This window comes from Corvus hawaiiensis, chromosome 2 (assembly GCF_020740725.1).
Source record: "Corvus hawaiiensis isolate bCorHaw1 chromosome 2, bCorHaw1.pri.cur, whole genome shotgun sequence".
Taxonomy (NCBI): domain Eukaryota; kingdom Metazoa; phylum Chordata; class Aves; order Passeriformes; family Corvidae; genus Corvus; species Corvus hawaiiensis.
The window spans coordinates 120,351,957-120,378,058 of NC_063214.1; the positions used below are offsets into that span (position 1 = coordinate 120,351,957).

Genomic DNA, 26,102 nt, shown 5'->3' on the forward strand with positions numbered 1-26,102 from the left:
AACTATCCAAACAAGTGCTTTCCTGTTTAAAATGCCTGACTGTCTTTAAAACAGTTTCCCTTTGGTGTTGCTGAAGGGCAAAGGTCCAGAAGAGTCAGTTGCTGACAATTGTACCAGTGGAGCCTGTGCTTCACATCTCTCTGTCACAAACACCTGCATTTTAATCTCATCTCCCAGGATCAGTTGTTCAGGAAAACCTCAGCCCTGGGCTCTGCGGTTGCTGTTCACACTTGCTGTGCTGATGTGATGAGCAGCACAAGCAGGGCAAAGTGGTCTGACAGCTTATCACACCTCCTCTGTTCAGTGGTGAGGATGGAAGTTGTGCTGAAGTTCTGAAATCAGAATTTCCAGTGAGTAGTCAAAGATTTGAGATACGTAGAAATAATAGGGGTGAGCTGAAGTTACAAAGAATTGGAGGAGGTCTTCTTGTAAGGCTGCTTATTCAGAAGTTCAAGTGTCTTTAATTCAGTGTCTTTTTAATTTTTTTTTTGTGCTAAGGAAATGCAGAGGTATAATCACAAATGAAGTATTGATTCAATATCAGTCTTACCTGCTTCCTAAAATTGCCTTTTAAGTATTTGTGCTGGCTTTTCTGCAAGAGAACTGATCGCAGTTTCCCTCAGTGTAAATTCCTTAAGGTGCATTAGAGAAGATAATTATTATTAGATAACAATGTTACTTGTTGCTGAGAGGTTTAGGCTGGAGAGCAGGGAAAGGTTCTTCCCCCAGAGGCTGCTGGGCACTGCCCAGGCTCCCCAGGGAATGGGCACGGCCCCGAGGCTGCCAGAGCTCCAGGAGCGTTTGGACAGCGCTGCCAGGGATGCCCAGGCTGGGATTGCTGGGGGGTCTGGGCAGGGACAGAGCTTGCATTGGCTGATCCCTGTGGGTCCCTTCCAACTCAGAATATTCTGTGATTCTATAATTTCTCCTTCTTTTTTGCTGTTTTCTATTAGTGCATGCATTCACTGAATCGCTCAGGAGGATGCTCTGGCTCCCTGCAGTCAGTAGACAGGAGGTGGCTTTGGTTTCAGCTGCCAAAATTCCCCTTTGTGTAGAGAGGTGTCTGCATTTCCTTTAGAGGCGTCTGCAGTGTCCTCATAAAATGCTTGTGCATGTGGAGAGGGACCCTTCATCAGGAACTGGAGGGCCAGGAGCCAGGGAATGGCTTCCCAGTGCCAGAGGGCAGGGCTGGATGGGAGATTGGGCAGGAATTGTTCCCTGGCAGGGTGGGCAGGCCCTGGCACAGGGTGCCCAGAGCAGCTGGGGCTGCCCCTGGATCCCTGGCAGTGCCCAAGGCCAGGCTGGACATTGGGGCTGGGAGCAGCCTGGGACAGTGGAAGGTGTTTGTTTATTAATCTTGAATTCTTTTACAGCCTTCCCTGTTGAAAGAACAGTGCAGAGTTCCTAACTGGAGACAACAAAGAAAATTCGTACTTTGCTACAGCTCCTAAGTCATGACTTGATGAAAAAGAAACAAATAAAATCACTTGCAAGCTACAAAAAAAAAAAAAGATTAGCCCAACAACAAAAAATACTGCATGCATATATTGCATGCTCATACTATACACAAAAATAATAGAAAGATCTAATTTAAAAACACTGAATTTCATCAGAGAAGTTTTAATTTATTGGGTCTAACTCATGCCTGAAAAAATAGATCTTAGTACTACACTTTTAATGGAGAAACTAACACTGCCAAGCAACAAAAATAAATATGTTGTGGCATTTCTAAACCTTACATACATGTGTGTATGTAATATGTAGTGTTATTACACTCTGGGAATTGGAATGTGGTATTCCTGCCACTTCTAGGGGAAAAAAGTGTGTATCAGATAGTGCTACCCTGCCTTTCTGTAGGTTACTTTGCAATTTCTTTTCTGCAGAAGTTTTCCCCACCCTCCTCCTTTGCAGTCCACAGACTTTTTCCTTAAATGATATTCAGTGATAATATTTCCTCAGTTCTTAAAATGCTTTGTGTGCTAAATATTAACACAAGCAGTACCTGGAGCGCTTAGAGCTGCATTTCTTTTTTAGTAAAACTGTACCTGCTCTGTTTAGACCCATTTTAAAACCTGAGTCATCCCAGAGGAGTCTAAAATACGACCCCACATTGCAGAGCCATGCAAGTGCTTCCTCGAGGATCTCCAGGGTATCCTCTGTAATTGCCTTCCCTCGTGGGCACCTGAATCTGAATAATTCAGGATGCAAAGCAGGGAATGAGATCCCACAAAGTGGTGGCCAGGGAGAAGTTAACATTGCAATTTTTTACTGTCCAGCTCTCCCTTCTCCCTGTGTCAGTGCTTCCTGGCCATATAGTCTGTCCTTTGGAAGAGGGTATAACATTTTAGGAGCGTATTGAGCCCCTTAGCCATCCCCAATTAAGCACCCACTCAGAGAAGAAATGTGCCCCCTCTGCTAGGACTTTCCCCAGATAACACTTTGGTTGTAATTGCCCTACATTAAATTTCAAAACATAAGGGTCTCAGAGCTGGCATTCCTGTGAATACCAAAGAAATGCCATTAGAATGAAATTAAAGGGTTATTTTCAGTGTGCTGTATGGGGATTAGCTACCCACTTTTCTTTAACAATAACAGTATTTTTCAAGCTAAACCCTGCTGCCCAGCACCACAAAATATAGCCTGGGGGCTTAGCTTAAATTAAATAAAGCAAGGAAAGTTTAAATTAAAGCTGTCATTTACCTGGCTGTTGTTGCATGTATAATGCAGGTTGTCACAGGTATCAAATTGAGTTTCTTTAAATACATTATGTTGGTGCAGCCATTCTGTTCCTCCCAGGTACATAAATCTAATGAGACCTTTTGTGCCACCCTACAGTCAATCTTTCACCTGAATGTAATAATCCTGTTTCCTGCTATTTATTGCTCCTGGGTCAGGCCAAAAGATTCACCCTGTAGTATAAATCTGGAGGTTGCATATGCCACACTGGTACTTGGCTGTTTATTGTTCTTTATATATTTTATCAAATTAGGCACGAGCAATTCTGCCACAATGAGTGCAATTCGTGTCATGCATTTAGGGAGAAATTCACTCTGTGGAAATGCTCTCATGAGGCTCTGGGTACTGCTCAAACAACACTTAAATCCATGGATTTCCCAGTGATCCTGGAATACACTCGCCCATGGGGCTCTGCCATGCCCATGGGTGGGACTACACAAAGGTAGCTTGGAATAATGACATTTACTGTAGGTAATCCATCTTTTTCAGGCGGGCTGAAGTGGAACACAGAGTCTTATTCAGGCCACAGATAAATTTCTCTTGCCATGAGCAGCATGATGATTTCATTGAAGAAGTATTTTGAAAGTTAACTGCAGTGAAAGCACAGCAGAAGCTTTCCAACATCAGCTTGGCTGATAGAGAAGTTTTAAAGAAATGCCAGAAATAATTAGTTGTCCTTAGGATTTAATCATGTGCAAAATGTTGATTTAAGTGCTACCAGTTGTTGCTTGAAAACCATTTGAGAATGAAATTATCACTTAATACATCTTTTGTGCTGGCTCTTTGGGGAAATACCATTTTTCTCTGCATGTATCTGCCTGAATTTTCATCAAAGAGCCTCTGTACTCGCTGGGTTCAGTACGTCTGACACACAGGAGGACTTTTCAGAGTCCAGGGTGAACTTGAGTTTTCTTGCTGGTGTTTTTTTTTTCTTTTCCCCTTGATGTAAAATCTCCTAAGGAGAAGATTTTTTGAGCTGTACAAGCCAGCAAATTGGAATGGGGAGCACTTGAGGTACCTTGCATTATTGAGATGTGTGACAGCTGCTGTGCCCAGGTACTGGGGAGGGAGCATTCATCCGTATGGAGCTCTGTATTCCAGCAGATCATCCTGCTCCCAGGATCCAGACTGGCAGGCTTTAAGCTGTAGGAGGCACCTGTGCATCATGATGTGATACTGGTGGGTCTAATTAGAGTATTTAAGCAGCTCCACAGAATCACAAAATCACTGAATCATGGAATTGTTGGGGTTGGAAGGTGTCTCTAGAGATCATCCTTGTTGCCAAGGCAGGGTCACCTGGAGCAAGTGACACAGGAAGGCATTCAGGTGGGTTTGGAATGTCTGCAGAGAGGGAGACTCCATGTTCTTCCTGGGCAGCTGTTCCAGTGCTCTGCCACCCTCAAAGTAAAGAAATTCTTCCTCCTGTTGAGGTGGAACTTCTCATGGTTCAGTTTATGGCTATTGCTCCTCATCCTGTCACTGAAAATTCTGGCCCCATCCTCTTGACCCCCACCTTGAGAGCATCCAGCATGGGGAGGGACAGGGCTGATGTGCAGCCCTCACCCTGACATCCCTTGTTTTCCCAAGGCACGGCTTTTTCCACCCCTGGAGCATAACCCCGCAGTGGGGGCACGGTGGCACGTCCCTTCCACATCTGGTGGCACACCACCGGCATCCAGCCCTGGGATTCCTGGCTCAGACTAAACAACAAGCCTGGCCCAAAACCCCCAGCAGGCCCTTGCAAGTCTCCAGCAGAGTCAGCCCCTGCAGCAGCCCAGGGCAGAGCTGGGAGATGTGTCCTAAGAGGATGATTTTCTTTATTGGAGCTGCCTGGGTAAAGTATTATTAATGTTGGGTAAAAAGATGTTGGTTATCTCAGACTGATAATCCTTTTTCCCAAAGACTGGGTGGTTGGTGGAGTGGCTGGCTACCAAGGTGGAAAAATGGCAAAGTCAGGGATGTGTGGCTGCTTCAAGAGGCTCCTCTTTGCTCTGAAAATCCACCAGCTTAACATGAGCATTTGCATGCGTGTGTGGGCATGGTTTGGCTCTGTTCTTGAGGCAAACGTGTTGCCAAGGAGAAAAACAAACTCAGCTCACTAATACTTCAACTATTTTATTTTTTTGGAAGCTTTTTGGGGGGTGCTGGGCTGGCAGGTGCTAAATAAGAAGTTTTCCACTGTGGGATAATGGGCTCATTCAAAATTATCATGGCGACATTCACGATTGACCACTGACTTTCCAGCAACCAAAGGCTTTCAGATGGGCAGTGAAATATAAAAATAGTCTTCAAATAATGACATAGGAGCCCACAAGAGTTGTGATTGCTGTCATTATTTAGGACTATTGCCATCATTGCTTTTGATTTGCTGTACAGGATTTACTGTGTCCAGAGCACTTAAGAGCTGGGGGTGAGTTTTCTCCTCTGCCCCGTCGTTAGTGGGTGTTTCATTTTGATCAGGGCAGCATCAGTGGGGGTGTTCGGTATTCAAAGTTTGGGAATAGCTTTTTAAGACAAAACAGAAGGTAAGGAAAAGTGGCTGATCATGGGCTTTAGCATTTTGCACCCTCACAGCCCCGTAGTGCTAATCATGAAAATCAGCAGACATTCCACAGACAGGGGGGATTATGGTTTCCATACAAGATGTCACTTCTGTTTATGCTCTATTTTCCTAACTTTCTATATGATCCCTGCCCACAAAAGAAGGCACGTGTGGTTTGGGAAGGGCCTCATCTCCTGGTATTTCATATTTTACGAAACCACAAATACAACAGCCTTACAAGCTCTTGAAATGAAATACAATTTGAGAAATGTAATCCATTACCATCATAATAGAATTTCTATAAAAATAATAAAAGAAAAACAAGAGAAAATAGGTCCTGAAAGTTATAGGCCAAGTGGGAAGTCGTTGTGGCTTTGGCCTAGCTATCACCATGTCAAATCTCAGCCTTGTCCCAGGCAGCAATCTAATTTTAAATTATGTGTATACAGAACATCATTTCTTAGCTTTGGCTTTTCGTGACCCCCTTCCCTGCTTTCCCTTTCTTCACTCCAACCTGACACGTAAGAAATATTGAAGTGTTTGCACTAATGGAGAAATGACAACGTGCAGTCAAACTTAAACCAGCTGTTTCCCCACACTGTGAGCACAAAGAGCCAGGCTGGGAATATTTATAGCTTGACTGGCCTCTAGTGAGCCAGATGCTGACTGCCTTCATTTGCCACCATGGCCTTGAGGCTCAAGGCAGCTGTGGGTTGCAAGATAGCTGGGGAAAGCTAAGGGGAAGAAAATAAAAAAGAAAATTAAAAGATTGAATTAGCCGAAGTTATTATTTAATTGGAGATGGATGGTTGCTGTGTGTACAGCTCAGTAAAAAAGCACCTTCTGTTTTGCTCACAGAAAGCCAACAACTCTCTGTGTGCTGTCACGGGAGAAAGGAACCAGAGGTGCCTCCAGGTGACATCTCTGAGTGACGCTGGGCCAACCCCATGTAACCCTGAGCACCCACCGAGCCCAGGGCACCCCACACAGAGGTGTTTGTCCCTGTTTTGGGTGCTCTGTTCGCAGGGGGATGCCCCCTTCCCTCCTCTCCATGGCCATGGCCTGTTGGGGCTGCTGGACCATGCCAAGCCCTACACGGAGCAGAGCAGTGCCATGACTTGAGTAGCCCAGGGGAGGCTACAGTTTTCTTTTTTCTTTTCTTTTGTCTTCTTAGGGCTGCTTTTGACACCTTATAGCAAAGATTAGCCGTGGCTTCAGCAGCAGTTTAAGCAGCTTTAGCCAGTGGTGTGTTTCTGAGGGACTTCCCTGCCTTCCACAGACCTGGCAGCTTGTTCCCACCCTGGCCATCCCTTTTCCAGTTACTTACTCACCCATTTATTTACGTCTTTGTGTACAGCTCCCCAGCCCAGTACACTGAGCAGTGGGGCAGGAGCCTGTGGGAGCACCCCAGGGAGATTTTGACCAGTGTGAGTTTTCTGGCATTTTCATGCCTCACTTGTGCTGGACTTCTCTGTGGGAAATTTTGCTCTCACAAGAAGTCTTGGAAGGGAGTCCAGAGGAGGCACCAGGATGAGCAGAGGGATGGAGCAGCTCTGCTGGGAGGAAAGGCTGCGAGAGCTGGGATTGTTCAGCCTGGAGAGGAGAAGCTTTGGGCTGAGCTCAGTGTGGCCTTGCAGGGTCTGAAGGAGCTGCAGGAAACCTGGAGAGAGACAATTCCCAAGGGCTGGAGGGCCAGGAGCCAGGGAATGGCTTCCCAGTGCCAGAGGGCAGGGCTGGATGGGAGATTGGGCAGGAATTGTTCCCTGGGAGGGTGGGCAGGCCCTGGCACAGGGTGCCCAGAGCAGCTGGGGCTGCCCCTGGATCCCTGGCAGTGCCCAAGGCCAGGCTGGACATTGGGGCTTGGAGCAGCCTGGGACAGTGGGAGGTGTCCCTGCCCATGGCAGGGGGGTGGAACAAGGTGATCTTTAAGTTCCCTTCCAACCCAAACCATTCTGGGATTCTCTGAGAAGTGTTGATGCCTCTGAAATCACTCCTGGAAGTGCTTTTCAGAGTCTCAGCACAGGCTCCTTCTCACTAGGGAAGGTCTGGCTATCCCCACTGTATCTCAGAGTAACGAATCTCAGGGAAGTTTCAGGTTTTTCTTCTTCTTTTCGGTGACAAACTCTTTGGGGAGGCAGCACTGACCGAATTCACTACAACGTGAGCAGGCTGCAGTGAATGAGGATGAGGCTGAGCAAGCTTTGCAATGCCCTCGGTATGAGCTGACCTTGTAGCAGCCTCTGTAATCCAAGCTGTGCTTATTAAATAAACTTCTGAAGACATGTAGATATTTGGAGAATACATTTTTTCTCGTTTATTTTCCTCTGAAACTCAGAAATATTAAGTAGAGGAGTTTATACTACAGGAATGACATATGTAGGGTTTTGCTGATTCCTAATCTGAATTTCTCTGACACCTTGCACTTGGACACAACACAGGTGTTTTATGTCACATGGGGAAAATAGTAGCATAGTGGAAAGGAAAAAGTGTGTTTCATGCACTTATTTATGAACTTACATCTGCTTTCATCAGAGTCAATGGCTGGCAAAACTCCAATCAGCTTTGGTAGGAGTGGGTGATAAATTTAACCATCAAATCAGCTCGATTTTGAGTAACCCGGTATAAAGGTGAGGCTTTCAAGGTCCAAGGAGAAAATACTTTCTCAGCAGGCATTTATCAGCTCAAGACTGGACAAAGTGTTCTTGGGTACCATGATTGTGTGTAGTCTTACCTCTTTTTAATTTTTTTTTTTTTTTTTTTTTTTGTGAATTCCAGGTGTAACAGTATATTTACAAAGGGCAAAAATAACAGGCAGCCGTGAAGAAAAACACCTCTGGTTTCATTTCAGACCTGGAGCTGGGGATGAATCACTGCAGAGCTGCACCCTTCACTCTGGGCACACTTTCCAAAAGCTGCTTTTCCACCCTGCTCCCCCAGTGGTTCAGAAATAAAGCAGACTCACAGAAAGTCCTAAAAAAACCCCTTTGTAGACAATCACTCTCTTGTTGTTCTGGGCACTAGAAACACCATTTTCTTGCGTCTGCTTGCATTTTCAGTTTTGCTTTCTGTACTGTAGAAGTTTGTTCCAGGCAGTTGAGTTAAGCCCTGGCTCGGTGGTTTAGGGCACACACTCAATTTGAGTAGTCCTGTTAAATCCCACAGAGCTGATTCCGTGCCTGAAATTAAGCGTGGTCTTAGGAGATTTGATGGATGGGGGATTTGCTTGTCCACCCAGCGAGCTGAAGGGACAAAACCCTTGACCATCTGCTTCTGGATTTTAATGAAAAGTTATGACTTACTTATGATCTTCTTCCCCACCCCTGTCTGTTTATATTCAGATCAGAAAAGCATCTCAGAAGCCCTGTCAGATTGCCAAAAGCTGTGTGCTACTGGATCTTTCACATCATTTACTGCTCAGTGTTTACAAGAGTGTTTTAATGCACCATTGCCCGTAGAAGTGCTGTAGGCTGCTACTGATGGGATATTTCACTTTGGAGTCCCTCTATCCCCGGTTTCTGTCCCCAGAAAAAAAAAAAAAACAAAATTAAATAGTTAAGCTAAAGGATGTTGCTAGCTCTCTGTTTCTAAAAATTCAGTGAATGGGCCAAATAGTTCTTTGTAACAGAACCGTTTTGGGGAGTCATAGCCCACATCTGCACAGGTATAAGGGCAGGTGGTGGAGGATGTTCCCAAATATCCATAATTTAAAGTGCAGACTCACTCATGCATTTATGCCATTTGTATTTGTGAAAGGGAAGCAGAAGAAGCCAACATTTCACTCACAAGGAGTCATCACAAAAGCTCTTCTTCAGCGTTTGTGTCTGAAACAAAAAGCAGCTTTGTTTTGCTCAGCTCTGTTTGGACAGAAATAGGCTGCATCCCAAGGTTATATTTAGTGGTGTGTGGTAGGAGAGCAAAACTAAACCTGAGAAAACATTGCCCAAGTGCTCTGGTTGTGAGAGGAAGGGCTGAATTCACCACCACGCAGTGGCAGGTGCTGACTGTGTTTTCCCTCGTGGTTGCTTTTCAGTCCTGTGGCTGACAGAGCAGTGTCAGGGCTTTTACACAGGGCAGGTTTCATATGTGATGTGTTTAGAGGCATCCTGGAAAAAGTGTGCTAAGCCAACATTTTCCAGGCAACATTCAAGGCCCTCTTCCTTCTCCTAAAGAAGATTTTGTCATCCATTGAATGACGTCTTGTGACATATTTTATTTTTAAACTGAAAGTCATCAGCAGGTGATTTTTTTTCTTTAATATCTATCTTAACACAGAAGGGTAAACTTAGTAGGACCACTGGGTAGAAAAGAAATTGCTTTTATTATTTAAGGTGTGCACTAAGTATCTCAGCTTCCTTAGTACTTGATGTTTTTTTAAAACACACGTGTGAGAATTATAACTGCGTTAGTTCCTGAGCCAAGGCAGTGCTGAGCAGTCAACACAATTGAGTCACAGGGCCTGAAAGGGGCTCCAGGAGAGCTGGAGAGGGACTTTGGACAAGGCATGGAGTGACAGGACAAGGGGGAAAGTCCTTAAAGTGAAGGAGGGCAGGGTTAGATGGGAGATTGGGCAGGAATTGTTCCCTGGCAGGGTGGGCAGGCCCTGGCACAGGGTGCCCAGAGCAGCTGGGGCTGCCCCTGGATCCCTGGCAGTGCCCAAGGCCAGGCTGGACATTGGGGCTGGGAGCAGCCTGGGACAGTGGGAGGTGTCCCTGCCCATGGCAGGGGTAGCACTGGATGATCTTTAATGTCCCTTCCAGTCCAAACCACTCTGTGATTCCATGATTCCATGAATCTGTGACTTGCCTCTTGTTTAGTGAGACCACGGCACAATTTCAGGAGTTAAATGGCAGGACTAAAAGAAAGCTTGTTAGTAATGAGGTATTGCTAAAGAAACCAAGCCCCAGCTAACACCCTCCTTCCCTTGCCAAACAACCTCCTTACATTTAAAGGTATTCCCCATGGCTGAGTTCTTTATTTTGACTTTTGTAACAATTTTTCTCCCTCTGATGAAACACGTTGTAGACATTAAATTAAGGGACAAATATGTCTGTGTCTGCCAGAAAGAAAACTGTGATGCAATTAAAATGCCATTAGGGAACCCCCTGTGGGATGTTAAACCTAAAGACTCTATTCAGAGAGCAAAGCCAAAATTAAAGAGGTGTCTGGTTGCAGATCCTCTGCAGATTTCCCTGTCTTGACTACAGTACCATGGAGACTGAGCTAGTCAGGAGCTGAAAGGTTTTTCCAGTCATGCGTGTGGTATTTTGAATCATGGCTTTGGCAAATGTTCCCTTTTTTTGTGAGCCTTACGTAGGAATGTGAATACATTGCATGACATGAAGTGCAACTGAGTGTGGAACAATGGTGGCAGTGGAGGTGGGCAGCTCTCCAAGCCTTGGACTGCTTGGACAACGGCAACGAAGAATAGTTTTCCCCCAGAAAATGTGAATTAAGTGCATTAAGTGTTTCTCAGTTGTCTCTGAGATGTTTGGAGAGGGAAATTGCAGCTCCTTGCAGCCACCAGGCTGAACAAGCTCATGACCAAACCTCCATTCCATGTCTGGAATTAAATTATTAGTGTTTATAATTTCTGGAGAGATCTGAGAGCCTGATCCTGTGATAATAAAAATCAATATATGGTCCATTGAACCTGGTTGGTGATTTTAGACAACTGGAGCAATCAGCAGAGTCACTGGGTGGGGGGTACTGAGTTTCCAGGTGCTCGACTCCCAGTTTTCCATTTCATTCCAGGTGATTCTCTGCAGGTGATATTAATAAGGACTGGAATAATAATGGAAGCACACCTTTCTTGTATGCCTAGGAATTCTCCAGATGACTGCAGCGTGGCAAAAGGAGGGAAGATGGTGAGCAGCTCAGACAGTGTTGGGATGAACTATGGAAACTACATGGAGGAGAAGCACGTTCCACCCCCAAACATGACGACCAATGAACGAAGAGTCATTGTGCCAGCAGGTTAGACCCTCTACACCAAAATGGCATGCTAAAAAAAAGATGCATTTCTCTCCAGTCTACTAAGATTATTTAAGAGGGTCTGGAGAAAATTACCAAGGCAGGTGATCAAGAGGAAAAGAGCAGTAATTTTTAGGGGTTATTGAGAGAATGAGCTGAGAGGGATCACAGTGGGAACACCTCCAATCTGTTCTTCTCATTTCAGCAGCAGAATGGGCTGATAAAAGGCACTCAGATTTTATCTGACTCCTATAGCTCCTTTTGGAGGATTTCACCCTAAAGTGGGCAAAAGGAAGAGCCACTTCTATTTCTTATCCCTTGGACAAGCTGGGCACAGGGTGTGTGGGAGAGAGAGAAAGGATCACTGTAGCAAGGTTATCTGTGAAAATACCAAAACACAGTCATTTCTGTGGGACCAAACAGGGCATGAAAAGCCTTTATGTGGGTTATCCCCTGAGTCTGGGCAGCATAAAACATTTTAATAAGCAAACTGACAACTCCACTGCAATGTAAGAGCACAATTGAGAAATTCTTGGTCAGCCTTGGCAGGCTTGGCTGTGGGATTCAGCAGTTCATGGGACAAGAAGGCTGCCTTCTTGTCACTTCTGGCTGCTTGGTCCTCCAAACAAACCTGGAATATTTTGCAGAATAATTAGCATGCCTGTTTCCAAGTCAAAGCATCATGGCATCTGTGGGTGTTCCTAAACCACAGGGTACGCACAGGGTAAACTCAACACCTGCAGCCAGGAGGGAATGCCTTGCTGCTGGTTCTTCTCCAGCAGAGAGGTGCCTGTCTGAAATATTTCTGCCTCTGCCATGTTGCTTAATATTCTTACAGTTTTTCAGTTGCTTACACATGCAAGAGTACTGACTGTGGCCAATTTTGCAAGCTGTGATTATTTCAGTTATTTGTCAAGAAAGGTGTGGACAAATCTGTTGCAGTGTCCCCTGCAATGGAATTGTCAATTCTGTTCTGGACACAGGAGAGTGATGCTCTGAATAATGAGTGTCCTGCCAACACTGAAATACACAACTTTTGAATGTTCTCCTAAAACATTTTTCTTCCTGGTGTTTGGCACTTTTTTTTTTAAAGTCTTTTAGTAATCCTTAGCACGGTTAGCTCAGCAAGGGATTTTTTATTTAGTGTATTCCTGGAGGTGTGTTTGAGGTGGATTTGAATGACTTCCAAGGAAGAAGATGGTCACAGTCACAGCCTTGCTGTTTTGAGGTCACTTAAAGAAATTATTGGGTGAAAATCAGTTGGTTTTGATTACTGCATAGGCAGTGGGCAGTTCATGTGGTAAAGTTAGAAGTAAAAAAGAAAAATTCACATTTCCAGCTGTGGTAACTTCCTGTTTATCATAAATAAGGAGTGTTTAAAAATACAGACATAATCAAAATATTTTGGTAAATTTCCTGGTGTTTGGTTGTTTACTTCAGACCAAACTGAAGTTTTCAGAGTTCTCTGCTGTAGGTGAGAAATCCCATCCAGACCTAAGATTTACCACCAGACTTGAATCCCTTCAGATTCCTGCTTATTTCATACCAGATGGAGGCATTATTTTAAATGTTTTTTGGTGGAATTCGGGAGGTTTCCACCTCTTTCAGACCAGCCTCAACAACAGTCAAAATAGAGGGAATGGCACTGAAGTTGAGCCACAGAAAAGCTATTTAGGCTGTCATTTATGTCCCAGATTTTCTTGTGATGGGAAACAGCCAACTGACCTCCATGTTTGAGGATATCACAAACTCACAGAATCGTTAAGATGATAAGGCAGAAGCTCCTGAAGAATTTGTTTCCCCTTGGCTTTAATCTTTTTTCTGCAAAAAGTATAAATTCTTCATGGTAGGAGCCGAGGGACTTTTGTGTTGTTGGTTCCTTACTCAAGAACAAGGAAGAGTAGAATGGGAGAGAAATAGAAAATGAGGAATTTGGAGGAAAAATAAGAAGTGTAAGTTAAAATTAAGGATTCATGAAAAAACATTTTGCTTGAAATCTGGACTGTTTGGGGCTTTTTGTCCCCACATGGTTTTGCCAATACTTCAGGTGTTGAGTAAAAACCCACGTGGGTGTAGCAATGTACAACACAGCAGTCTAGGAAAGAAAATGGAGAGTATTTTAATATTGTAGTTAATATTATTAACTAGAGGCCCACCCTAGTTTGTGAAATAACTGCCCAAATCTGTGAGTGCTTACTTAGCCTACCCCCAAGAAAGATTCGTTCAGACATGAGTGGAAACTTCACTTGAATAAAGATAAGGATTGAACAGAGAGTTTTGAAAATTGTTCAGCTACAGCTTGCAGTGCTGTCAGTGGGCCAGAAGCTCTGCTAATCTGTGGCTAAAAATGCCTAAAAACAATGAGGCAGAAGAGCTGAGTGGGAGAAGGAGCTCACTCGGCAGCACAGGGTTTGTTGTTAACACTCAGAGCTCACAGTTCTCCACAGTTGTTCTCCCTTGCACTCAGCACACCAAATTAATTCCTCCAGCAGTCAGTGAAGAGGGGATTATTTTGCACTGGCCCAGTGCTGCAGCAATTCCCCTTCCCTGGCTCATTTTATGCTCTGTGGCCCCACAGACCCCACGCTGTGGAGCACAGACCACGTGCGCCAGTGGCTGGAGTGGGCGGTGAAGGAGTACGGGCTGCCGGACGTGGACATCCTGCTCTTCCAGAACATCGACGGCAAGGAGCTCTGCAAAATGACCAAGGATGACTTCCAGAGGCTCACCCCCAGCTACAATGCAGACATCCTCCTGTCACACCTACACTACCTCAGAGAGAGTAAGCCAGTCCTCCGTCGTGTCTGCAGTCAATCCTAAATTTATTGCTGTGAATAGTTGGGTTTTCAAGTGTCTGTTGCAAGTGTTGCTGTTCCTAAGAACATAATAGGGAGCCCAGCCCAAATCCTAATGAGTTTGATGGAAAGATTCCCATTAATTTCACTCATGTTTCTCAAAGAGAAGAATTAGGGACTCTTTTCTATGTATCCATCTCAGAGAAAAATCAAGTTGAAGCTCACCATATTCAGCCGGAAGAAAAATCACGTAGGGTTCAGTGCTAATGTTTTTTCTGGTCACATACTCATTTCTTTCCATTTTAACTAAAAGAGAGTGCAAACGTTGATTCATAAAGTGAATTCCAGGCATGATTCTAAGGACTGGCAGCAGTTTGCTGTACTCTGGATAGGATCGGGAAGATTTAACTGAATTGAATAAAAAAAATTCTGTAAATTCACAGAAAAAAAGGAACAGTCCCTGAAGTCCAAATGCAAATTAATTGTAGTGCATGGTTAGAATTTCAATGGGAAAAAAGGGACTAGGGATTACCTGGCTTGAGGGCTTTCACCTAAGCTTGAGAAAAATTTGCCTCAGTTTAAAGAAGTTAAAACAAACATGGTTTTTAGAGAAAAAACCACCAAGCATTGCAACACCAGTGCGGTGCAGTCTCCTCCACACGCACACTGTCAATAACCAGCCAGAAATTTTGTGCATTCATAATAATAAATTATGATTACCAGATAAATGAATGCTCTAATTTACCCTGTAGCCCACACACCTCCCTCCAAACTGCAGGCTGTTTAGATAGACTCACATTCAGGCAATCCTGGCAGGGGAAAATATGGTTTAAGAAGATAATTCACGATTTTTTTTACATTTTGGTGTTGCTTTTTGTTTTGTTTTGTAGCTCCTCTTCCACATTTGACTTCAGATGATGTTGATAAGGCCTTACAAAACTCTCCACGGTTAATGCATGCTAGAAACACAGGTAATGCTGGCACTGCTCCCACTGCTGTAGGTCATCTTCTAAAAGCACAGGATTCCTTTCCATGGGCTGCTTGCTAAAAAATGGAAGTGGTAAATCAGGAGGGAGACGAGAGAATCCCCTCCCTGCTGTCTGTGTGTTTTCTGCACAGACACACAGAGAAAAGGTGAGATCACGCAGGGCCAGATGGTGCAAAAATGGTGCAAAAGTTTCTTGTGTCCTGCAAGAGAACGGGGTCCCTGACACAGCATAAAACTGCAGGTTTGGTGCCTTTCACCTGAGGATTTTTTTGGTCCTTCTGTCTCATTCTACTGTCAGATCTACTCCACAGATCCCTAGAAGCTTCTTGGAGCTCAAAAGTGGTTTGGGCTCTGAGGCATGGGGGTGTATCCCCTCCCATGCAGTAAATATTATGTAAATCAATAAAATTGCTCTTTAAGCAGTTAGCTCATCTCATTTTCTGGCTGTGTGGGACTTGAGCTGGAATTTCCACTAAGTCTGATGTTGTAATCGCCACTAAGTCTGATCTGAATGTAAAATGGTTTTTGTTGCTATTCACCCTTCTGTTAATGTGGCCCAGGAAAGTGTTGAGTGTAGGTAGGAGGATGACACATGCCTTGTCTATCTTTCAGGATGCAACTTGAAATGTTTATGAAAATAATTCAGAATCTATTTTAACTTGCTCTAACAGTTGTGCAACAGAGAATGGCATGGAACTGTACAAATAATGTGGTTTATATCCCTACAATAATGTGGTTTATATCCCTACAAAAGACGTTTGGAATATTGCATGATCATGCCTGAGGGTATTAGTTACCTACAGTGACCAGAAATAACAATTCTCTATGAGAAAGGAAAAAGATAATACAAAGGATAATGCAAAAGAAAAAAGACAACAAAACTTGGATTGCAATGCTTCTTTCATAATTTATTTCATTTTTCACTCTGAGTTTCGTAGCAAAATTCACCGCATTAGAAGATTTTTCCCTGAGATTAGAGGTTTGCCACTGGTCATAGTGGCAAACAAAGTCCTGCTGTGGGCTGTAGGCCCGCTGCAAACCCCACCAAAGGCAACAAAAATTTTCCCATTTACTTTGATGTGGTTTGGAATAAGATTTAAGTCCTTTTTAAAAATAGATGGACGTGATGGTCTTTTCTATCTCTGGCTTTTGGGATTCTCATTTGCCAAGCAGTTTCCACTTACATATATCCAAGTGTTGTTCAGCAGTTCTGTGTGTTATCTTTTTCTCTATGTGTGCACTGACAATGATATTCTGAAATTCATTTCACCAAAATGAGGTTATCTGTCATTGGGGAGTGTGAATAATACGGTGCTGATCATCAGCATACGGAAAAATTAGTTGTTTCAATTTTCAGTGGACCACAAAAGAGCTAGAAAAAAAGTTCTTGAAATCAGCAGTAATTGACCTTTTTCATGTTCCTGGAGAGGGTCATTAGAAGTCCATTGGTGAAGTCAGAGCAATTTCAATGCCTGAGAAAAGGGAGATTCCATTTCCTACATCAAGCTCAATATTTTTCATTTTTTCGCTCTGAGGAAGATTAATGAGATTTCTGAGGGTCTGACCCAAAAGTCTCTGTTGAAAATGTGTACCTTTCTGGGAATTCACTAATGAAGGCAAAGAGGTTTTATTTCAGAGGATACAAATCCACCTGCCCAGGTGGAGGTGGTTGAGGTAGAGGGGATTTCCTGAACTTGACAAGACTCCTTCCTTAAAACAAATTTTTCACAGCCTTTTATCCAGTAATTTGAATGGATTTACATAGATGTAAAGATTATTAGAATGAACTTTATATATAACAGTCCTAAGGCAGAAATTAGTTGTTCCAAGTCTCCATTCATTCACACTACAGGAGGGAAAACGTTGGTGGATTTAGGGACTGTGGGAATGAATCTTTAGGTGTTATGTCCTTTTCTTTCTCTTCAGGAGGTGCCACTTTTATTTTTCCAAACACATCAGTTTATCCAGAAGCAACACAAAGAATTACAACCAGGCCAGGTATGAACAATGACCACGTTTTGTGTGCTGTGATCTTACTCATTTCATCTCTTGAAATACCTCATTCTTTTCCTCCTTCAACTCCCCTTTCATAAATGCAAGGCTCTATTTGGAACCCACACATTATATACCTATATCACATATATGTGTGTCCATGTAATTGTGTAGAGTGAAATAATTAAAGAGAGCAGTTTAATAAGTCCATTTCTTCCACAAATCTCTGTCTTTGAAGCAAATGTATCAACTTTTTAAAGCACCAGGGAATCAGAAACCTGAGCTCTCTTTGCTGGTTCTGTTGCATTGTCCCAGCACAGTCACTGATCAATGCCCTTCAGCTCTCTGTTTTTAAAATGGGGCTAAAATTCCCTTTTATTTGAAGTCTACTGTGGAAAAATACTCTAAAAATGCAGGATACATGCTTCTCCTGCTATCTACATTCTACTTATGTTTGAGGCAAGCAAAACCCACAACAATCTGATTGTGAGTTGAAGAGTCTTAAATAGTAAAGTCAAAACATAAGGAAGTTCTTAATGCTCAAAATTTTGAAGCCTGTGAAAATGTTGTGGATGTGGTGATTTGTGAAAGGCTAGTGGGAATAATTAAAGAAGGTGAGGACATGGCTATGAAGCCAAAGATTTTCTTTTTATCACCCTTCACTACAAAAAATGCTGGAAAAATGCCTCGTCTGGACATTTGCTTTTCCAATAATGAGTGCAGAGTACTAAGGGACATCAGGAGGAGCTACAGCAAAATACTAAATTTAAAGGAAATCCACTACTGAGCCAGAGGCATAAATCCAAGTGTTCTGAAGGGACATGCACTGGAATTGGCTGAGCTCTGGTCCAAAGATACATTCTCACATTAAAAAGAGGGGTTTTGAATAGCAATTATTTTATCTGTGCTCTAGGGTAGAATCCAGGAGGGTACATACAGATAACCATTTTATATACACTTGTACACATGTGTAAATCATGTCTGTAGATTTGTTAAGTGATAATTAGAAGAGAGACATAAGGAAACAACTACCAGGCAATTACATCAACAAATTCAACCTGTTTGGATCCTTGGAAATCAAACCCTGCTAGATTTGTTTGTTTGTATTAGTGGCTAAAAAGGGAACTTCTGATCCAATGCATACAATTTGGCTTTCATAAGGCATTTACCAAAATGCCCCACAACTGTTTACAATAGAATTTAAATCAACCTATCATAAGAAACAAATCAAGAACTGCTTAATTAGCCCATCACCAATAATGGACATCTTAAGTTAAGTTGGGATTGTTCAGCCTGGAGAGGAGAAGCTTTGGGCTGAGCTCAGTGTGGCCTTGCAGGGCCTGAAGGAGCTGCAGGAAAGCTGGAGAGAGACAATTCCCAAGGGCTGGAGGGCCAGGAGCCAGGGAATGGCTTCCCAGTGCCAGAGGGCAGGGCTGGATGGGAGATTGGGCAGGAATTGTTCCCTGGCAGGGTGGGCAGGCCCTGGCACAGGGTGCCCAGAGCAGCTGGGGCTGCCCCTGGATCCCTGGCAGTGCCCAAGGCCAGGCTGGACATTGGGGCTGGGAGCAGCCTGGGACAGTGGGAGGTGTCCCTGCCATGGCAGGGGGGTGGAACAAGATGATCCTTAAGGTCCTTTCCAACCCAACCCATCCTGTGATTCTGTGATTCTGTTGTTACTAAAACCCAGAGATTCCTCTAAGGCATTCCTGTCCAGGTGCCCAGGAAGCTCATTAGGGAGAAACCACTTGGCAATATGTTAACAGCTGAAAATACAAGTTGAAAAATGCAGCACAGGGCACAAGTTATTTGCATATCTTACTGATTCCAAATGAGCCCCCTTCACTCATGAAGGAGCAACTTAACACAGTCATCTTTATTTATGGCACAGTGACAGCCACTGCTCTGCTCGTGGGCCAGAGTGGAAAATGTGAACAAATGAAGAACCACGGTGGAGAGCCACATGGGAAATGTGGCTGTGCCATTAAATACCCCAGAAGTGTGGCCTTGCATGGAAGGCTGTGTCAATCATCCCTTATCAAAAAGGCTCTCTGCTGAATTTGGAGGTGCATAGAAATGCCTGGGAAAGCCATGGGAATATGGAAAAATCTTTGGAGCATGTTGAGAGATACAGAGGTTTGAAATTGTTCAAATCACGGTCTGGGGTTGAGGAAACATGATATAATTATCAAATTAAAGAGTGTCACAGAGCACCTGCTTAGTGTCAGTTTAAGAAGAAGGGATATTCCAAATAAATTTGACATTTTCATGGAGCATTAAAGCAGACTGTGGCACCCAGGAGCTCTCAGTGGCACTGGGGAATGCCAGCATAAATAGGGATGAGAAAACAAAGCAGAACTATAGAAACAATTACCAAACAAAAATCCAGAGGCCCCAAACTCACTCAGTAATTCCCAGCAGAAGTGAACATGTAACATAAGGCCAGAGGGACCTGGTGTCCTGCAAGAAAAGCTATGCCAGTTGAGAGGATTTGAGGCAAAGGCTGGCATGAGTCTATTTTCCACTGGACTTGAATGAAAATTGGGATTTTTTGTTCCCTGACAAGGTCCATGATTTCAGTATTTCTTCCATCCTCTGTGTGATGGAGAAATAAAATGTTAATTTTCTCTAGAGGAAAAGGTCCTAAAGCACATGTCAGACATGGGGAGCTCCTTCACTTCAGTTTTTTTACCTAACTCACATTTAAAATGACACTCAGGAAACAAAATGCTTTGTGTCAACATCTTTCTGTGTTCACACAATTACTTGTGGAATTGCAGTTTGGTTTTAGGGTGTCTCTGTTCTGTGCAGAACTAAACATTTTCTACAAAAAACTGTAGTGATTTTGGAAGCATTGTTTTATTTTATCTTTTACAATTGAAAGTTGATGGATGTCTTGAAAATCAGAATTTTTATTCAGAAAAAAAAAGGGGGTTTTGCAAAAATTCAGTTTTCTTTCAGGAAACTGTTTTGTTGGCTTATTCTGTGGCTTTCCTTTGAGTTAAATGTCACATTTCAACCAGACTGCAAAGAAGCTTTCCCATAACAAAGCACTGTTCATGTGAGAGCAAAAGCAGACCCTGGGGACAATCACTTGATGACATGAAAAAGGTCAAAAATGAGGAGGGAGGGGGAATAAATAATGTTCAGTGGGAATCAGCCAAATCCTGGGGTGCAGTTCTGGAGAGAGTAATTAAGCACTGCCATTGTTAAGGCACTACAATAGAAAATGGGAAATGAGCAGGGCTTGCAGTGACAAAGGAGGGTTTCTCCAGTCATCTTTACAACAGAACATGGGGTTTCAGTGACAGTAACACAATGAGGCTCTCAGGAGCTCAAGGACACCTGGTTGGGGTTTGTCTCTCCAAACAGGAGCATTCCCATCAGCGATCTGTCCAAGATAAGGACATGTTGTGCTGATATCTCATGGACAAGAACAGATCTACTTATCTGGAATAACAACGTGTTTATCAAGGCACGATGCTGAACTAAGAACGAAGCTGGAACTTTGCTCTATTTCAAGAAAAGCTGATAAATGGATTTTTCTTTTCATGGAGAGGGCGTAGTCAAAAGATCATCTTGTGATGTGTTGAGTTAAAAGGCAAAGCATCTTTCTCACTGTACTGAATTTGTACCAAATGTGTTTCAAGTGCCACCAAGTACAAGCACACACAGCATCTCCCAGTCCTCTCAGGGCACAGGTGTCTGATAGTTTGGAGATCCAAAAATAGGAGAAAGGGGGGGAGGAGAAAGGAGAAAGGAGATGAGATTGTGAGTGGAGCTGTGGTTGGGACAGCATCTTTCTGGGCAGAGAATGGAAAAACTGGAGGGAAAAATAGGTTCTTCATGTCACCAGAATCTGCCTGGCAAGGGAATCTAGAGAGGAGGTGGAGAACCTACCATGGAGAACCTGCCATGGAACTGGCAGGACTGGACAAGAGGCAGGCAAGCCTCCCACAGCTGAGCCCCCTCTGTACAGACAGAACTCAGAACCCACTGGAATTACAACCAGAGTAATTCTGGAATTTTTTTGCCAGGTGGTAAAGTCTCTGAGTAAACAGCAGTGTTGATCTCAGCCTGGGCAGGACACCTGCAGGTCACAATGATTCACCTGTACACCAGTGCTCTCCTCAGAGATGAGCACCTGCACAATGCACATGATTTTCTCTGAGGCTGTGGACTAGTTCCCAAGAAATCAGGGATACAAGGTTACTCATGATGAAAATGCAGTACAAAGATCAATTGCAAATCTCAGCAAAAGCGGAGGTTTTGAAGTGCAGGGTTCTGGGAGGTGGAAGTGCTGGCAGGCCAAACAGACCAAATAAATTAAAGGCCATTTGGTTATGCATTTCACACTTTACACTTTATTTCCATGCAATGCTGCTTCTCCCAACGCTTGGAAAGGGGCAGACCTGCCTTGCACAGAGCCAGTCTGGGGTTGTTTCCTTGCTTCCTAACTGGTCTCATTTCCAAACATGAGCTCTGAAATAAAGCACAAGTAGTGTTGAGAGTCAAGACATCTGCACCAACTTAGTTCCACCAGGTGGGCACTGCTACCTTCCTGAGATCCTGGAAGTTCCATAAGTCTCTGATTTTGGCAGTAATTTTAGCTAATGTGTTAAAGTCAGCTGTGGAAAAGCACAGGAAACTGGCAAAGATTTCTAAGGGTAAGCCAAACATTTGAATTTACTACATTTGCTTTATGAAGAAAGCTTTTATGGTTTAGTTTTCTCATTTTTTTTATATGCTAAAGCACTGAAATAAAATAGAAGTAACGAGTAAATGAAAGAAAGGGAAATGAAAATTTAGATGTGTAAATTTAAGGAGCTTGTCCCAAGAAGCAGAAAGGAATAAATCAACTAAAGCCTGTCTTCTTACAAGGAAATACTGCTAGATGCTGAATTTGGGAGGTTTCAACAAAGAATTGCCTTCCTATTTCAGTAATTTTCCAAATCCCGAGTCCCCCCCCTAAACCTACCCTTTCTTGACATCACCACTTGATGCCATATCTGCATGAATAGGTGTCCTTTTCCTTCCCAGATTTGCCTTATGAGCAAGCCAGGAGATCAGCATGGACGAGTCACACCCACCCCAGCCCTCAGTCAAAAGGTAAAAGCATCTGCACAGCTGGGGAAACATGGATTAGACTACAGAGGGAATTATAGGAGCTCTGGAGGGGTTTTATCTGTGCATTTTTGGAAAGCCAGTTGTATGGGCAATTCTGGGAGATGTCACTGGGCAGCCACATCCCTCCTTAAACTCAAACTTCATCAAGTCCATCACCATAGAGCCTTAAAAAGCTTTTTGTGAGCTTTAAATCCTCTTGTGTCTATCCTGGGGCAGAGAGCAGCAGGAGTTCCAGGCCTAGGGATCTCTTACAGGTTTGGTGAGCAACTTCCTAACTGGAAAAATAACTACATGGGGGTTTTTTTTTCCATTTTTCAGCTACTCAGCCATCATCCTCAACAGTTCCCAAAACAGAAGACCAGCGTCCTCAGTTAGGTGGGTGTCATTTGGTTTGCATTCTGCCTGGGTTTGTTGAACATGATGAGAAGGGCAGCTCTCACCTACCAGCCAGACTGCACAATCTGGTTCAGACCCCTCCAGCTGGAGATCACTAAAACCCCAGATGTGTGTGGGATTGGCTCTGCAGCTGGATTTGGGATGAATGTGATATTTAAAGGCAGTGACAACCTTGCAGAATGAAAATGCTATTAAAAAAATCTACCTACAGTGTGGGTGCAAAGGTGGAAGGTAGAGATGTCAAAAGACCCCAGTAGCTGAAATACCAACAGCTGGAAAATGTACATGAGCCCAAAAAAAGGGAATGGATTACAGCCTACAGAAACCCATTTGAATTTGGCTCCTGAAACACAACAGGAATATTAGAGGGATTCTCAGTCTGTTGGGAAACTGAGGAGAAAGTAGAAGTTTATGGGTTTGGAAAGTATTGGTGTAGCAAAATGGAGGCCTTCTGTGTTTTCAAAGCTGCAAATCCATGGGGTGGGACCTAATCCCTTATTGCAAATTCAGCTGCATTTTGGACAGGTAGCTGGAGAGCACTACAAAGGTCCTGAGTCAGTCATGGCTTTTGTTAACAGCAAAAGGTTAGAAGGAGGAAATAAAAGAGATTTAGAGGATATTCTTAGCTCAGAAGACTCTGAGCCAGTTTTTATCACATGGATTTTAAATCATTATTCTGGTTTTTGTTATAACTAAACAACACTGTGCATGAATAGGTCTCATTAACTCCTGCACAGACTGCCTGGGAAGTATTACACTGATTTTTGCCCAAGCAGTGTTTTATCTAATCTGGCCTTCCAACCACGAGAATCTTCCTAGAAATATACTGGTGATTTATGTAAGTCCTGAGGGCCATTTAATGGCTCTGTGTGTGAGCTGCACAGATTATTTAAATGTGTAAGGAATGTAACCTGATTGTCTTGTTGGCTGTAGAAGTGACAGGGTCACTCAGTGCTTGCAGCCCATCACTTTGGCTTTGGTCCTGCTGTCACAGCCTTCCTGTTTTCCCTGTTGGACTTCAGACCAAGCTAAGTTTTCATTTCCAGAGGGAGTTCCTAGAGGGAAATACTAAGATGCTACAGGCATTGTGGGGCTGACACAGGCTCATCGAGTCCCAGCTGTGCCCGATGCCCACCTTGTCACCAGCCCAGAGCACTGAGTGCCACCTCCAGCCCTTCCTGGGACACCTCCAGGGATGGGGATTCCACCACCAGAATGCTTCATAACAAAGCTTACATTCTGAATACACACATCTGCATTTAATACATAACAAAAGGCAAAGGTATATCCTTGCACACGGAGTTGGAAAGGAAAACATGCAAATATTGCCCTGCAGAGAGAGGAAATTGCTTAGGTGTTGGACCTGCTGTCCCCTCAGGCAGTGCACACTGCCCATTACAAGGTTAAACAATAATACCTGAAGTATTTGCCACCATTTTGAATGATTTTAAATCTTTCTCTCACAATTTTGTAGATCCATATCAGATTCTTGGACCGACCAGCAGCCGACTTGCAAATCCAGGTGAGAAGGGGTTTTGCTGATGTAGGTGGCTTTTCTTTTACTGCTGAGTATCCCCACTTCAGCTTTAAGACCAGGCCTGGGAGTTGATGTCACTGATTTTCCCACTCTTCAGTGTGATTTAGTGGGAGCTGATGATACCCAGTGTGTTGCAGAATTAGGTTTCTAAATTACACAAGGGTGGGACTGAAGAATTTAGAATCATTAAGGTTGGAAAGGACCTCCAAAGAATCTAGCCTTCAAAGCTGGAGTTCACTTCAGTTGCCTGAACATCAGGATTTGGTTAAGGGATGTAAGAGACCCCATCTGGTCTCCAGTTACCCCTCCAGAAGGGTGCAAATCTCTTACCAATCTTCATCAGATGTGTCCCAGATTCTGTTAATCCACAGCACAGTATCATACTGGCCTTGATGAATATAAAACTTTGGGATGAATAACCCAAGCCAGCAGAAATATATAGGAAAAAGAAAAAAAAAAAAACCAGGAAAGCATAATCTGCTTGCAAAGAATAATTGGGTTAAACACTTCAAAAATGTTCTCCCACCTCAAGAAGGCAACGGGGTGCATTGTGGATGGGGATGTGTAGCATAGAGGAGAATCACAGACTCACAGAATCATTCAGGTTGGGAAACATCTCAAGGATCATCGAGTCCAACCTCGGACCAGCATGTTTTTGCTGAAGACAGGGGATCTGCTGGGTGATTTAGTAGCTCTGATGGGGAATTGTGCAGACTTCACTGCTCTGAGTCTGCAGGCCACGCTGTGGCTGTACAGCACCGCTATTTACACCACAAGCCACCACAAGGGACTGACACTGTGTGTTCCACTTGCATCCCTTGCCTGGACAGCCCCAGGGCAGAGCATTCCATGTTCCACACGGATCTCCTCAGCCCCCAGTGACGGTGGTTCTTTTTACAACAACCTATGGCTTTTCAAGGCCTGAAACTGGCAAAATGCTGATCCATTTCCTTTCACTTTCTCCCAGGTGACATTGAGCACAGTTCTAGATTAGCTGACTTTCTAAACAGTTTTGTGTGGCAGGAAAGTAATTAAGTATGTGTTAAGGGTAGGATTTTCCAAATGGCCTGAGGCAGTGGGGGATTCCAGGCAACACTGGTCTTAACTGGAAGTGGGGGCCTCCATCCCTTTAATTTGTTCATAAATCATGGCTTTTCAAATTTTATCAAGTGTCCATTTGGTAGACTTCATTACTAACACGATCTGGATTGGGATGCTTTTTTAACATTTGGATATGGAATTCCTCCATGCCATCATTCCTGTGCTTTCACATGTTTTGTGTGTTTATAAATCGGTGGAATTACTCTCTCATTAAAAGGACATTGACAGCAACCATTTATTTTCATAGGACTATATATTACATTTGGAAGGCAAGTGTTTATGTTAGAACATATGTTGGATTGCTTATTCAAAAATTTGTGTTTTGTCCAGTGCTGAACTGTTTATTGATTTTCAAAGCCTAATCCTCTTGTTATGTTTCGTGTATTAAAACTTGCATGCCTTGCTCATACCACAGATTCTTTTGTTTGTTTGTTTATTTAATGCATGTTAATGGAACAGAAGAAATTCATTAAGGCCAGTTTGGATAAATACAATTTAAATGAATATGGGTTTCAGTTGCACTGAAGTATAAACTGCTGATGGGTTTCAGATGCTGCTCTAGCTCGATATTGTAATTGCTACTATAAGCTTTCTAAAGAAAAGCTTGTTTATTATACCCACAAAGCTGGTTTGGATAAAAAAAAGAAAGAAACCCAACCAATTCCTGGTCAGAGATGTAGTTCAGAGTTAGCACATCCAGGCTGGTTGGCAAATTCTGCTGACACTGTGCTTGTGAAACAGATTGCGTCGCAAGCTGCTTCAGCTGCATTTTGCATCATTTCAGTGCTGCTTTGTTAAGAAATGCTAAGCTTCTAACATGATTATCAGTGGCAAGGCCCTTGGAAATCTACTTTCACTTGTCTAAAATGGTCAAATTTTGTTGCCCTACCTCACTTTTGCAAAGTTAACAGCAGACTTAGC

The 26,102-nt window shown here is 43.4% G+C and overlaps 1 protein-coding gene across 11 annotated transcripts in view; it reads left to right on the forward strand.

Annotated features, from left to right (window-relative positions):
- Positions 1-26,102, forward strand: part of ERG (ETS transcription factor ERG) — a 135,707-nt gene that overhangs the window by 106,889 nt on the left and 2,716 nt on the right. For 8 of the 11 annotated variants that reach the window (XM_048290926.1, XM_048290916.1, XM_048290970.1 and 5 more), the window contains 7 exons: positions 11,100-11,251; positions 13,827-14,030; positions 14,934-15,014; positions 16,958-17,029; positions 22,061-22,129; positions 22,466-22,522; positions 24,018-24,065. In XM_048290926.1, the coding sequence (XP_048146883.1) occupies positions 11,100-11,251; positions 13,827-14,030; positions 14,934-15,014; positions 16,958-17,029; positions 22,061-22,129; positions 22,466-22,522; positions 24,018-24,065 (683 nt within the window). The remainder of the gene's footprint in view (positions 1-11,099; positions 11,252-13,826; positions 14,031-14,933; positions 15,015-16,957; positions 17,030-22,060; positions 22,130-22,465; positions 22,523-24,017; positions 24,066-26,102) is intronic. The other 3 variants (XM_048290952.1, XM_048290961.1, XM_048290995.1) reach the window with 3 other exon arrangements.